Source organism: Petaurus breviceps, unplaced genomic scaffold (genome assembly GCF_028583685.1).
Source record: "Petaurus breviceps papuanus isolate PSGF00001 unplaced genomic scaffold, PetGlider_PUasm1.0 80, whole genome shotgun sequence".
In the NCBI taxonomy this organism is placed as follows: domain Eukaryota; kingdom Metazoa; phylum Chordata; class Mammalia; order Diprotodontia; family Petauridae; genus Petaurus; species Petaurus breviceps.
The window spans coordinates 22,333,636-22,347,381 of record NW_027186540.1 but is presented as its reverse complement, the minus strand read 5'-3'; the positions used below and the strand labels follow the sequence as shown (position 1 = coordinate 22,347,381).

General features: G+C 34.2%; 1 protein-coding gene across 2 annotated transcripts in view; it reads left to right on the top strand.

Moving 5' to 3' along the window:
- Positions 1 to 10,852, top strand: part of LOC138176052 (origin recognition complex subunit 5) — a 100,163-nt gene extending 89,311 nt beyond the window's left edge. For both annotated transcript variants that reach the window (XM_069106795.1, XM_069106796.1), the window contains 2 exons: positions 6,553 to 6,665; positions 10,295 to 10,852. In XM_069106795.1, coding sequence (XP_068962896.1) covers positions 6,553 to 6,665; positions 10,295 to 10,340 — 159 coding nt within the window. In that variant the 3' untranslated portion in view covers positions 10,341 to 10,852. The remainder of the gene's footprint in view (positions 1 to 6,552; positions 6,666 to 10,294) is intronic.
- Positions 10,853 to 13,746: the final 2,894 nt, after the last annotated feature.

Sequence of the window (13,746 nt, the reverse complement as noted above, 5' to 3'; positions counted from 1 at the left end):
CACACACACACACACACACACACACACACACATTGTCTCCCTAGTGGAATATTAGCTCTTTTGAGGGCAAGATTATTTTTTGTCTTGTTATACCTAGAAGCTAAGACAATGTTTGACACATGGGTATCACTTAGTAAATTCTTACCATTTAATTGATAGATGCTATCTGTGGTTTCTGGTTCTGTTCTAACATTTTACAAATTTTCCCTAAAAACCATTTATCAAAACTGGTCTGTGACCTGATAAAAAATAGTTAGGATTAGATTCTTTCTCTAGATAAACACCAGAGAATGCTTTATTTCTGTGCCATCTCAGTGGATAAATTGATTATTCATTTCTCAAAGAGCCTTTTTTCCTAAGACTTTTAAAATAAAAACTCCCAGAAGAAAAACCCATCAGTGTCCCTCCACCATATTAAGAATTCTCTTGGCTGAAACTTTAATTAAAATATTTGTGTGATAAGCTGGCTAGATAGACTAGTTTCAGGGGTTTTTTCCAGGTGGTATAAGATAATTAAAATAATGAAAGTACTTGTGGACCCATCTGGTCAATTTCACCTTTCTTAAATTCAGAGCTGTATAGCAATTTATCTATGTGGTTTCCACCACCATAACCCAAGGCAGATGCAAATTTACCAGGCAGGGGCAATCTGGAAGAATTTGTGAAGCCTTTGAGCTAGCGATACTTACATACACTTATTTTATGCTACATAATTACAACCATACTAGATATTTTGGGGACCAATCTTAATTAACATTTACTCTAGAACAATTCCAGAAAAGGTCTAAAGGTCAGACACCTCACATAAAATGATGTAGTGGTCATGGGTAGATTCTGATTATTATTTTCAGTTTTCACATTCACAAATTCTTATTTTGGTCTGTTTTGCCATTCGAACTTATTTTAAAACACATGTTATACCTAATCTTTGCTTTATGCCTTTGGCCAAATGCTATAAAATTGTGAGCCCAGAGTTTCAGCTAAATTCCCTTTCATTCATTAGTTACTAGTACTTATCACAAAAAAAAAAAAAGCCATATTTTACAAGTATCTGTCACCTTAAATTCTCTAACAGGAATACAGCCTCACATGATACTTTTAAGACAATGATAGTTGTCCAAAATGTACAAGGTGTTTATTTTGAATGTTAGCTCCTAGAGAACAGGTACTGTGTCATTTTTGTTTCTGTATCCAGCTCCAGGCATGATACCAAGCACATAATAGTTGCTTAATAAATATTGACTGATTAAGTATAGTAATATATTAGACTGTATAAAACCACAAATTGCATGTTTTTTTTATCTGTCATCGACAAACATGAATGTTTCAATATACAGAACAAGGATCAAACTGCATATTAAATTTAAGCCTTATAGTAACAAAATTGCCTTGTTTGTGTCTCCTTTGGAACTTTTTAATATTCTTCTGCAAATTTTTAATATTTTAATAATGCTCCTTTCTTTTGCATCTCTGTCACTACCCACTAACTCCCACCTTCTCCTTCAATAGTCCTCTTTTTGAACAAATAAAGTTAAGCAGAACAAATGATCATTTTAACAGTGTCTAAAAATATGTGTCTCATTTGCAACTCTAACCCATTGTTTCTCTGCCTGGTAGCATAATTCTGTATCTTTCAAAGTTGTTCTCTTTACATTATAGTTTTTGTGTAAATTGCTATCCTGCCTCTGCCCCTTTTTATCCTTTTTTGCTTTTTTTGGAGGGCAGTTGGGGTTAAGTGACTTTCCCAAAGTCACACAGCTAGTAAGTGTGTCAAGTGTCTGAAGCCGGATTTGAACTCAGGTCCTCCTGACTCCAGGGCCAGTGTTCTATTCACTGAGCCACCAAGCCGCCCAGGTCCCTTATTATTCTTCATCATTTCACAGAAGTCTTCTCAGGTTTCTCTGAATCCATCACGGTCATCACTTCATAGAGAAAATGATATTCTATTATGTTCATATACTATAATTTGTCCAGCCTCTCTCCCATTGCTGAGTACCTGTTTTTTTTTCCAGTTCTTTGTTACAGCAAAAACAGCTGCTGTAAGCATTTTTGTAGATACAAGTTCTTTGATCCCTTTGGAGAATATACTTTGTTGTAAGTAGTATCACTGAATTAAAAAAATATTCACTGTATAGTGACTATTGAGCTGGCATTCCAAATTTCTTTCCAGATCAGTTGGACCAGTATGCAACACTGCCAACAGTGCATCTCTGTTCCTGACCTTCCATAGCATCTATGATAGCTGCCATTTTTATATTTGTCATCTTTGTATACATGGCTGTTGCATTGCACCGTACCATGCCAAGGAAATGGAATAAATGTGCTTCCATGCTAAAGTTTGAACAGCTTCCCCCCTTCCTCATCAGGATGTTAGTCCTACCATCCTATTGATTTTGAGCAAGTCTCTGTGAGATAGAATATACTTGACCTAATTTTTCAGTTAGGGTAAAGCCAAAAATTAGAAACTGGGTTTTCTGTTACAATTCTATGAACTTTGTGGGAAATTAGCAAATGCATGTGGAATGACCAATTTTGGTCTATTCTCTTTCAAATGCTAATTTACTAATAAAACATTGGAAGTCTGAGTTCTAGTCTGGGCTCTGCCTCTAACTATGTAGTTGTTGGATGTTACTAGAGTCGTTTCACCTTGATGTAAAATTTTCCCAATTATAATGTCAGAAGCCTTAGGCCAGATGATTTCTAAGCTCCCTTACATTCACTGTGATCATATCATGGATCCTTGAAATTTTTCCTCATGAATGACAAGAGATAAAGGCACATATAAATTAAACACTGTTTTCCAACTGAGAAATTCCATGGTATGGCAGTAGCCAACTAAAGGATAGTACATGTGAAGATTTCTGCTAATCTTCCAATCTCTCTCTAACCTAGAAATGACCCACTAATTTCAGGGATATTCAAAGTAGCTTAGTAATTTATATTCATAATTTCCATAATTGTTATGGCAAAGTAATTATGGAAACAAGAATACGATGATAAGAAATGGAAAGAAACTTACTATGAAATTATTAGATAAGAATGACTCAATTTCAACCAGTGACCCCATTGGTAAATAGTCAATTTTAAGCTTTATCATAGGTTTGTTTTCCTACATGCTGACGATTTCTTATGGATTGAAATCTTTCCTTTTTTAAGGCCTATATTTACATATCTCTCTTAAGTCTCTTTTACCTTAATACCACTTTTTCTCTTTTGTCTTTACTGATTTGTGAAAGAGTAAAATACAAACAATTTAGTTCTCTTGGGATAGCTTTTTTTTTCATGTTAACATAATTTGTGCTGGGGTCATTGAATTTAACTCCATGAGAGTAGTCCTGGATGGTAATTTTGCATGAAATGTGTTTTCTAAATGACATCTGGTTTTCAAACTGCCATTGGTTACATTGCTGTGTAACATCTGTAGGCATTTAACTACCAGTAGCAGAGGGCTTATGCAAGTGTAGGCAACTAAGTTAAATTTGTGTGCAAATGTTTCATATGATGCTGCTTGTTTGTTACAAATTAATAAAATACCAAAAGAGGATTCATCTAATATTTACTCTGTTAAAAGATGGAGATTCACACTCACTATTTAGTTTCAAAAATCATATGTTAAAGCATAGAAATCAAAATATTAATCTTCTATTGAAATTTTAATGTAAACATTCATAATCAGAGTTAATACAATAGTATATACTTTTCTAATTATAAAAGCTGCTTCAGAATTTACTAAGTATGAAATGCTATGGATATGGAATAGTACAATGATATAGACCTTCTCTTCATCTGTAGATTTATCAGTAAGATTTTGAAAGTTGACGAAACTTTATCACCTTTTTTTTTTAACAGCAAAATGATACTGAGAGTACTAATATATGTAGGATGTTATGAGAGGTTAGAATTCAAAAATACTCCACAGATGGAGAGTACTGGAAATGTTAAGCACTATGTTTTAGTATTTAATCAAGAGTAAGATGGATATCTTAGGAATCAGACCTTAACTTGTCTGTGCCAAGGATAGTTCAAAGATTCTGGATATTTGTATTTGTATTTTTACATTTCTGCATTGATCTTTTACTGTAGCTTATGGAAGTTTAACCTCAGCTCAATATTTTTTGCCTTAAAATGATTACAAAGAAATTTTTGAAATATTTCCTAATGTATTTGGGGTAAGAAAGTATAATTAGTTGTAATCTAGTGTATTATATGTAACTAGGTATTATTCTGATGAAATTTACTTCTCATCATTGACCTCCTATTGCTGACTTAACAAAATACACACTGTGTACCGAAACTTTTAAAGCCCTCCATAATCTGTTTCAGTCTACATTTCCAGCATTATTTTGTAGTACTCTCCTTTGTGCACTCCTTGTTTTAGCCAGTCTGGACTATTGTAAAGCACTTAGCACAGTACCTGCCATGTAGTAGGCTCTTCATAAATACTTGTTCCCTTCCCTGCCCGCCACCCCATTTTTTATTTCTTGATCTTTCTTCTTACTGCTGTGCCTTTGCTCACACTATCAATAGGTCTTTGAGGGTCATCTTTCCCTTCCCCTTCCTCCTCACCCCATTCCCCGCTTTTGAAATCATCTTCCTTCATGGCACATCTCAGGTGCCACCTCCATGTCAGGATGTATAATTCCCTTACTGGATGTGATCCTTGGCTCTAGGAATCTCTATGTTTGATTGAGCTTAGCTAGAAATGCTCTGTTATGGTGATGATTAGTTTTTGCATCCACAGTTGCTGATAGGTAAAAATGTCTGTTGTGGAAAAGAACATTTATAATGAAACAATCACTGTGTTAAGAATCAGAAGACCTAGATTGTAGAAAGTCTTGGTTGTGTCACTAATCTGTTGCATGACCTTAGACAAGTCATTTCATTCCTAGGCTTTAATTTCCTTGACTTTAAAATGAAGATGAACTAGATGATCCAAAGACCCTTACAAATTTGTTGCAGAAAGTTGTGATTTCTTTTTCTCATCACTATAGGACTAATTTTAAAGGAATACTGTATTGAGTCTTAAATTAAAACTACTTTATGCCTCTCTTGAAAATAAAATAGTTTTATAGCTCCTAAATTCTTTGTTTTTCCTTTTTGTTTGATATATGTGTTATTAACACAATACCAAAACATTTGTAATGGAACAAGGTGATTTTAAAAATTATGTATTATATTTAGATGAGGTCTCACTCTAAGAACTATCTAAACTTATGGTGTTTTCATTGGAAGCCTTTTTGAGCCTCATGCCCATTCTTTCTAGGAGATATAACTTTGTTTCTTTGGTAGTCCCTGAATATAAGGAGCCAACCCAATAGCAGTCACATCTGGCAGAATGATTAGCCAGTAATGGTGCACTTGGGTGTAAAAGATCAGCTGCAATAGCAGATTATTATACTTCTTCATTGGCTGAATAGAGATAGGTCATATTTCCCTCTCACAAAAATAAATTTAATAAAAAGACAAATTTGTAGTTGTCAAATCAAAACTAAAGAAAGGTCAAAGTAGAACTTAGTAGGGTTGGTAATTTATTAAAAGTCCTAAGTTCCTTTAACTAGAACAAGTTGTTCATTCATTGTTCTTCGACATTTATAAAATGTTAGTGCTAGGCCACTAAGTGAGCAATATTATTTTCCAATTTAGATGAATAGGCTAATGTAATGTTTTCCAGTTATTTCTTATGCTGAATTGTTTGTTATAGGGCAGTCCTAAATGAAATCACACAGCAGATCATCAAAGTTATGCATTCCCACTTCTTTCCACTGCCTTTTTCTGTCTCCTGCTGGTCCACAGCATGGTAACATTGGGTGTGAGTATAGAGTGAGCCTGAGTTAAGCCTTGTAGTGCTTGAAGCATCTATCGTTTCTGGATTTCAAGCCTTAATCCTTTAGATGATGGTCCTGTGAGATGGATGTTGTTTTGTTATACTTGGTTTTGACTTGACAAACCTTAAATCTGTCTTTGATAAATCCAAGCCTTGGGTCATTTTCCCAACTCATTGGTCACTATTTAGTTTTAAAGCAGCACCAACCCAGGGAAAAGGGACAGTTCAGGTTAGCTAGCTATTGGTGCTTTTTTTTTTCCTCCTGCCTGAAAATTTTAGCTCTGAAATCTGAGAGAGAAAAAAATTCAAAGACCACACATTGCTTGATTCCCAAGGAGTGTAGATTTTTGATCTTTTTGCTGTATTTGGATAGAAACTTCAAAAAACATTTATGTGTTTTGGGAAACTGTTTTGATTCCTCTTATTTTAAAAGGGCAGTGCTCATACTTCTGAGTCATTAATGAAACAAAGTATTTTGTTCAGTGGAAAAGAAAACTAGTGTTCCCCAAAGATAAAAACCCTTAAAGATGCTTGTATTTATGTTAAATAGGTGACTGAATATGTCTTATACAAATTTCAAAGCAATTGTATTTCTTTGTAATTTCTTTTGCAGTTGTAGACTCTTTATTGAAGGATCTTTAAAGTTATTATATTGAATTATGAATGAAAATGATGATATAATGTGTTTTGCATAAGCAGTTAAAACTTTTATGCTTTCTCTTTTCTAGATTACCTCTCTTGTGACCCTTCAGCTGTTAACTTTGGTTGGCCATGATGATCAGCTTGATGGACCAAAGTACAAATGCACTGTGTCTTTAGACTTTGTCAGAGCTATTGCAAGGTCAGCCCAAAATAGATTTTAATGTAGTAGTCCATAAGTTATGTAAGTGGTATAATAAATTTAAAAGTAATAGTATTTGTTATTTAAAAGAGAAGAGCTCATTTCACTCCCAGGAATGAAGAACCATTCAAGAGGGAGTCCATGTTTCTTTGGAAATACCCTCAGAGCCCATAGAACATTCTTTTTTTCTTTTGATTCTCCTCAGTATGGTGAATCTTTATCCATTAGCCTTTATCCCTTGAAAGGTTAGAGAGCATATTTGATTTCTGAAAATAGCTAAAAGCTAAGCCATTCAAAACCAAGTCTAATGAGCAAGGTGGGCAATCAAGATGAGTAATGCTTTTTTAATTGAAATTAACTGTGACTCTAAAGTGTGTGTGTGTGTGTGTGTGTGTGTGTGTGTGTGTGTGTGGTTTGCAAATTGGTGCTGAAAGAATTCCTAAAAGAGAAGGATAAGGATATTTTGACTGACACCAGCATCACTGGAATATGTTATAGGTCACAGTTTTTAAAAAGAGATTAATTCTGGGGCGGCTAGGTGGCGCAGTGAGTAAAGTGCCGGCCCTGGAATCGGGAGGACCCAAGTTCGGTTCCGGCCTGAGACACTTAACACACACAAAAAATGCTAGCCGCGTAACCTTGGGCAAGTTACTTAACCCCAATTGCCCTCCAAAAGGCAAAAAAAAAAAAAAAAAGATTAATTCCCCCACCACTTAGGTTATAAAGTGCTTGTGCATTTCTTATTTTTAAAATGTACATGCTTTAAAAGCACTCTGTCTTCTAATTTGTGGTAAGAAAATGATTCTACCACTGATGTCCATAGAGCATATGTCTTTTGCCATTCAATAAATTTGCTCACACCAATGTTGCAAACATACAAAATGGCCAGCCAGAGTTAGGGTTAGTTGTCTGCAGACAACGAACAAAATAAAACTAACTAGTCCATGTAGGTATTTGGTATACTTTACATAGCCAGTCTTTTTTTGGGGGTGGGGGAGAGGGGCATATAGCATCTTACTTAAAAACTCATAAAAATATTCCTCTTGCCAATTTCCTTTCCATTCTTTCAACATTTTTACATTTTTTTTTTTGCAACTTAATTTATTACTTAGTTATCATAGTAATTTCCATCTTCAAATTGAAATTCATGGTGCAGGAATAGATTAGCTTAGATTCAAATAACTTTAAGCTTCATTAATTCAATTTTTGTCAGTATATACCTTTATGAAAATATGATAGGATTTCTGGTTTAGGGTATTCTCTTCAGTTATAAAGTTTTAGGTTATCTATTGAACCATTTTAAAAATAAAGCAAACTCTACAATCTGTGTATAGAAGGAGAAAGAAATAAAACAAGAGGCCCTAGGTGGAAGACTTCAGTTTTAAAAAGGAAAAAGACATAAAGAGAATTGGGGTATAAAGAAAAAACACTAAATTAATATCCCAAACTACATACTCAGCTCATCTTAAATTCATTTGGATTCTGGTTTTTAAAATGGCACTAGGCAAATCATCATTGAAACTGTTTGTCTTTTTTCTCTATCATACTCATGTCCTGTTTCTTTTATGATGTTTGCTTTAAAAAAAGAAATCAATCATTCCCCCCAAAAAATCAATAGGTGTTGCATTCTTCAGGGATGAAACAGTTGTGCTTAGTGAATTTGTTAGACGTGAAAAGCCAAAAAGTTAGAGAAAGTACTTGCAAAGCACATTTTCTCCTTTACAAATCAAAACTTTCCACAAGAATAAATTGATCTAAGTCTTGTTAATCCAGCATTCTTATAAGAGTAGAGTTATAGCCTGCTATGAATTTGACTGCCTTATATCATCTTTGATACAGCCAATGTGGCATACTATTAAATTCTCATATAGTTGCCGATACCCTGGAAGATGATCTGCTGGGATCAGTTGGCAGATCGCCTACAGTAGAGGAAATTAGGAATTTCAGTTACCTTGACAAATGAGTGTTTTTTAAAGGAGTGGATTTAGTGATTCATTCTCTCCTAACATTCATTCTCTGTTGACATTGAAACATTTCCTTAAGACTTAAATTGTTTTCACCAATAAATACATTAAAATTGGTTAGCTTTCTCATATTTTCTTTTATCATCTGAAGCTCTAGTTTTGCTCAACATGTATTTAAAAGCACAAGGGTAATAAGCCCTAAAATTAGATTCACTTTACCTACTATTCCTTGAAACTGGAAATTAGCTTATAGTTTTGTCCATAGGAATGTACTAACATGAATTCCTTTTCTGTTTTTAATAGAAAAGCACCTTCCATGCCCTAGGTATCTCAGAAAACCATTCTATCTCCCTTGACCAAAAATGACAATTCAGTTATTAACCGAATGTTTTTTGTCTTCTGTACCTCTTCTCTCCAAATTTTCTGGGTTCTAAAAGCTGTAGAGAAGAAGAAAAATATAAAAGGAGGGGTATTAAGGTTGAACAATCAAATATTTTATTTCTGTATCATTAAAATACTTCATTTGTTAATTTTTTTAAACAATTCTGTTTTAGCATCAGATATATAAGAATTATCTTGGGTCATGATTCTTCAGTGTGGTAAGGTTAACTTTCATTATAGTGGCGATATTGTGGTCAAATGGTTAAGGTACTTGGGCTCTTCCTTGTCTCTCATAAGATATCACTTGTCACCCTGGAGCCTCACTTAAGCTGTTGCTAAATAGTTTTTCAGAAATAGTTTCCATTATAGACTATTTTAAGAATTTCAAAATATCTTTTGTGTTAATAACATTCCAGAAACTTTTAAAAAGTTACAAAATGATAGCCAAAAACATTCAGTGATGATGGTTTAATAAATAAGAGATGCAATTAACAAATCTTTAATATGCTGCTCTCATATGGATGATTATTTTTGTAGCATTCAGTGTTAAGCCTTTCATTTTATACTTATTGCTAGATCATTATATCTAATTATTTTGATCATTTATTCAAATAATAAAACTCTAAGACTGAATATTTGTAGTGAAGAATGAGTTTAGAGAAAAGAAAATAATTATATGTCTCTCTCCACTGCTATTTTATTCTGCCTGCCATCAGAGTACAAAAATACACATTCCCGTCATCTATCTGTTGAATCTCATTCTTGGATTTTACAGATTTAGCTACAATCCATGCACAGGTCAACTAGTGTTAAAAGACTGAAAGAATGAACACCATAAATGAGGACAGATGAGCTATGCAGTATGTAATGCTTAAACAGGTGGTTTGGATGATAAACAATGTTCAGCAGCACAAAAGATTTAAATACTTTTGCATCTCTAATTACTTTATCCTCTTTATTAGACAAAAAGCAAGTAGCTGGCAAACTAAATTTCAACTTTCTATGGCATAATTGAAATAGAATCTTTACACAGCTAGAGCTAACTTTATTTCTTTAAAATACTCCCCAAAAACTTAATGCCTCGCAAAACTTTATTCAGATATTGTTTTCCTAATAGCATTTCAAAGAATTGGTATCAAACTTAGTATTATGTGCAGTGTCATAACACCAGTGTATTATAAAGCATTAATTGTGAATATTCCTGTGTGTTCTTCCCTTAAACACACATTGCTCTGAGCAGTCCAAGAGTGGTGATACTAACAGGTTCTGTGTTTTTGTTTATAGGACAGTGAACTTCGACATAATAAAATACTTGTATGATTTCTTGTGAAAACAAGCTTCCCAGCTTCACATATGGACACTGTGACAGTGACTAAGCCAAGCTGTGTTCATCCATCACTTAGCTGGCCAGGCAGAGGAGTGTTTTGGCTCTATTGGATTTGTCCAAACAGGTGCTGGCCCAGCATGGCATCCGATGAAAATGCTCTGATTGGTCTGGGTGGATCTGAGCAGAGGACTATTTACCAGAGACCCTGGAGTATTTGGAAGCAATGTGTTAATTATAAACAGCAGGGTTTGAGCACAATCTGTTCTATTCTTAATGATGTTATCTTAACACTGAAATTGCCTGAAACCCATTTACTTAGGACTGCATTTTGCTCTGTGAACTATCCCCTGCGCTTTGAACGTGCCAGCAGCCCTTGTTTATATGCCCAGTTTTTTCACTTCCTCTCTGCAGGAGTCTTTGCAATTGCCTGCCAAAGCAGCTTTTTCCTAAGGCCACCATTTTAAGAGATTGGAATTGTGAAATATAATAAATGTGAAGTTATATCTAAATCCAAATGGGTATATATATGTTTTTCTGTGTAGATCATAATTTTCTCAGAACAGAAGGTAGTTTTGATCAGATATAGATCAGCTTTGCATCTCTGACCAATTGTAGTAACTGCCAACCTGGAAAGTGCTTGTGTGATATTATCTGGACACCTACTCACAATTAACTGTCCAAACTAGGGCTTTATTAATGTGATTAGCTTTTGATTTTAACCACTAGCTATTAAAATGTTTACAATTAAAACTGTGCCTGTTATGTCAACTATAGACCTTGGTTCTAGTTTTCTTGTCTTACTTGGTTTTTTGAAGGCACTTTCAGGTTAACATTTGAATATTTGAAAATTGTTTTAAGCTCATTTAGAATGCTTGACAAAAGGGCCTAGTTTAAACTTCAATACAAGTGGAATTTTCATACAATTCATTTTTGAAGAAAAACTCACATTATGCACTCCCAGATAAGAAATCTTTCTGTACAATAATTACCTGTCACATAAGAACTGTAACTTACTAACACAAAGTACAGATTAAACAAGTAATTATTTACTTGCTGCATACCCTGTATTTAGCAGGTAAGGAAAAAAGAAGAGAAAAATAAATTATACCCTTCTCTTGGTAGAAGAGAACAAGGAAAGAAATTCCTCTCCGAAAAGAGCACCATTCACAGTGAGTGTTAGTATATGCCTTCTATTTATAATGGCCTCACCCTAACTGTTAATAAATAGGGACACACTGGCAGGAACAATGTTCTACACATGGAGAAAGTTGTAAGATTCCCATACCAGAATTACCAGGCCTCAATAAAAATGAAGCCCTTTCTGTACAGCCACTTCAAGTAAGAAGAACACCAGGTGGTGGCTTCTTAGTCCTAAATAGTCTGATTTAATATGTTTTCAAAAAGCTTTTTGCTGATCTAGGTTCACATAAACTGGTACTATTATATAAGAGGTGGAGATAATAACCAAAAGTTAGCAAGAGAGAGACAAGACACAGAGAGAGAGAGAACTGAAGTATATTTTTCAGTGCCTGCCTCCTCCTCCCTCCTTCAACACATATATTCTCACACTGGGTGCCCAGAGTTTTATTGTATTTTTATTTATTTTGTTAAGTATTTCTTGATTACATTTTAATCTGACTTAGGATCATAGTTAGGAGTGTTGTAAACCACATGTTTCATCCTTGTAATCTAGGTCATCCTCTCTTCCAATTATACCTACCTTGAATTTCCTTTCTAAGTCTTGATAAGTTGTGAGTCTTATGATTTAAGGCTAATGAGTGTTTAATGTGTTGCCCCTTGTGGGATATTTGCATTTCCACATGGGAGGCCTACAGATACCAAACTTTCTGCTACTGGGAATTTTAGACACTTGCCGCTGGTTAGTAATTAAGATTTCTTCTAAGGAGTGGGCCTTTGTAGTAGAAAGAGTTCTGATTCTGAAGTCAGAGGACTTGAATTCAAATCCCACCCCTAATATTTGTGACCTTAGAAATCTCTGTGCCTCTCTATAGTTTTTTTATAAATAGGTAAGTATATGTATGTGTGTATATATGTATGTATATATGTATATGTATGTATATATTCTTTAGCATACTACTTAGAAGATTCCATGTCTTTTAGCTTTAGTTCCTCCAGCAATTTGTTGAATTCTTTATTTTCCTTTTTGTTTTTCTTTCTATTATAGTTATCCAAAACTGGAAGACATTAAAATCCATCTCTCACTATTATATTACTGCTATGTCTTCTTGTAAGTCAGTCAAATGCAAAGGAATTTAGATACAAGTTTAACATTGACACTTGTTTGTTTATGGTTTCTTTCAGTATAGTGCAGTTTTCCTGTGTTATCTCTTTTTATGTGGTGAATTTTGTTTTTGCTTTGTCTGATAGCATAATTGTAGCCTCTGCCTTTTGGGATTAATGTGATACTCTTCCATCTCATTTTTAATCTGTGAATGTCTTTGTGTTTTAGATATATTTCTTCTAAGCAATGAATTGTGGAGTTTTGTTTTCTCATTCCATCCGGCACCCTTTTTTGTTTCATTGGATTGTTTAATCCATTCACATTTAAGTTGAAGAGCTAGGTTCATATTTTCCCTTTGTGACCCTCAGGAAATCCCTGAATCTCCCTGAGCTTCGGTTTCATTATCTATAACATGAAAAGTTTCAATTGGAAAACCTCTGAAATCCCTTTCAGTGTCAAATTCTTTCTTATGGTAGAGGAAGACTTAAAATCACACATAAAATAGGACCTGAATTCACAAGCATTTATTAAACACCTACTGTGGGTCAGGCACTGTTAGACTTAGGGGAATACAAGGGCAAAGAAATAGTCTCTGACCCCAAGAAGTTTGCCTAAAAGTACATCTGATTATGTATCTTGTCTAAGGGGTAAAGAAAAATTGGCCTACAATGCCACTAATCTGTAGGGTGAGAGATTAATCACTTGTTAATGGCCTTTTTTTTTTTTGAGAGATGTTTCTTCCTAATATCACAGTTTAGCATAGGGAGATATGAACAGCCAAGTATGGTCCCATTATCTACTTGTCCCCAAGTCAGATACGCAGTAACTTAAAGTGACACCATATTGGTAAGTACTAGACTTTGATTTTCTAAAATATGAGGAAATCAAAGATAAAACCACAACTAAAACCATGAGAACTGCTTGCCTATATGGGTCTTTTTTCTTCTAAGTGAGTCATCCATATAATTGTCATTTCTGAGTTTCAACCCATAGAGAAAATGTGTTAATGCCAATCTGATGAGACTATCAGCAAGAATACTAATAGGAGAGTAATAACTGATATATATAGTACTTTAAAATTGACGTTTTACTTATGCTGTATATTCTGAATCTTCAAATAACCCTGTAAGATAGCTACCACAGGCATTATAATCCCATTTTGCAGAT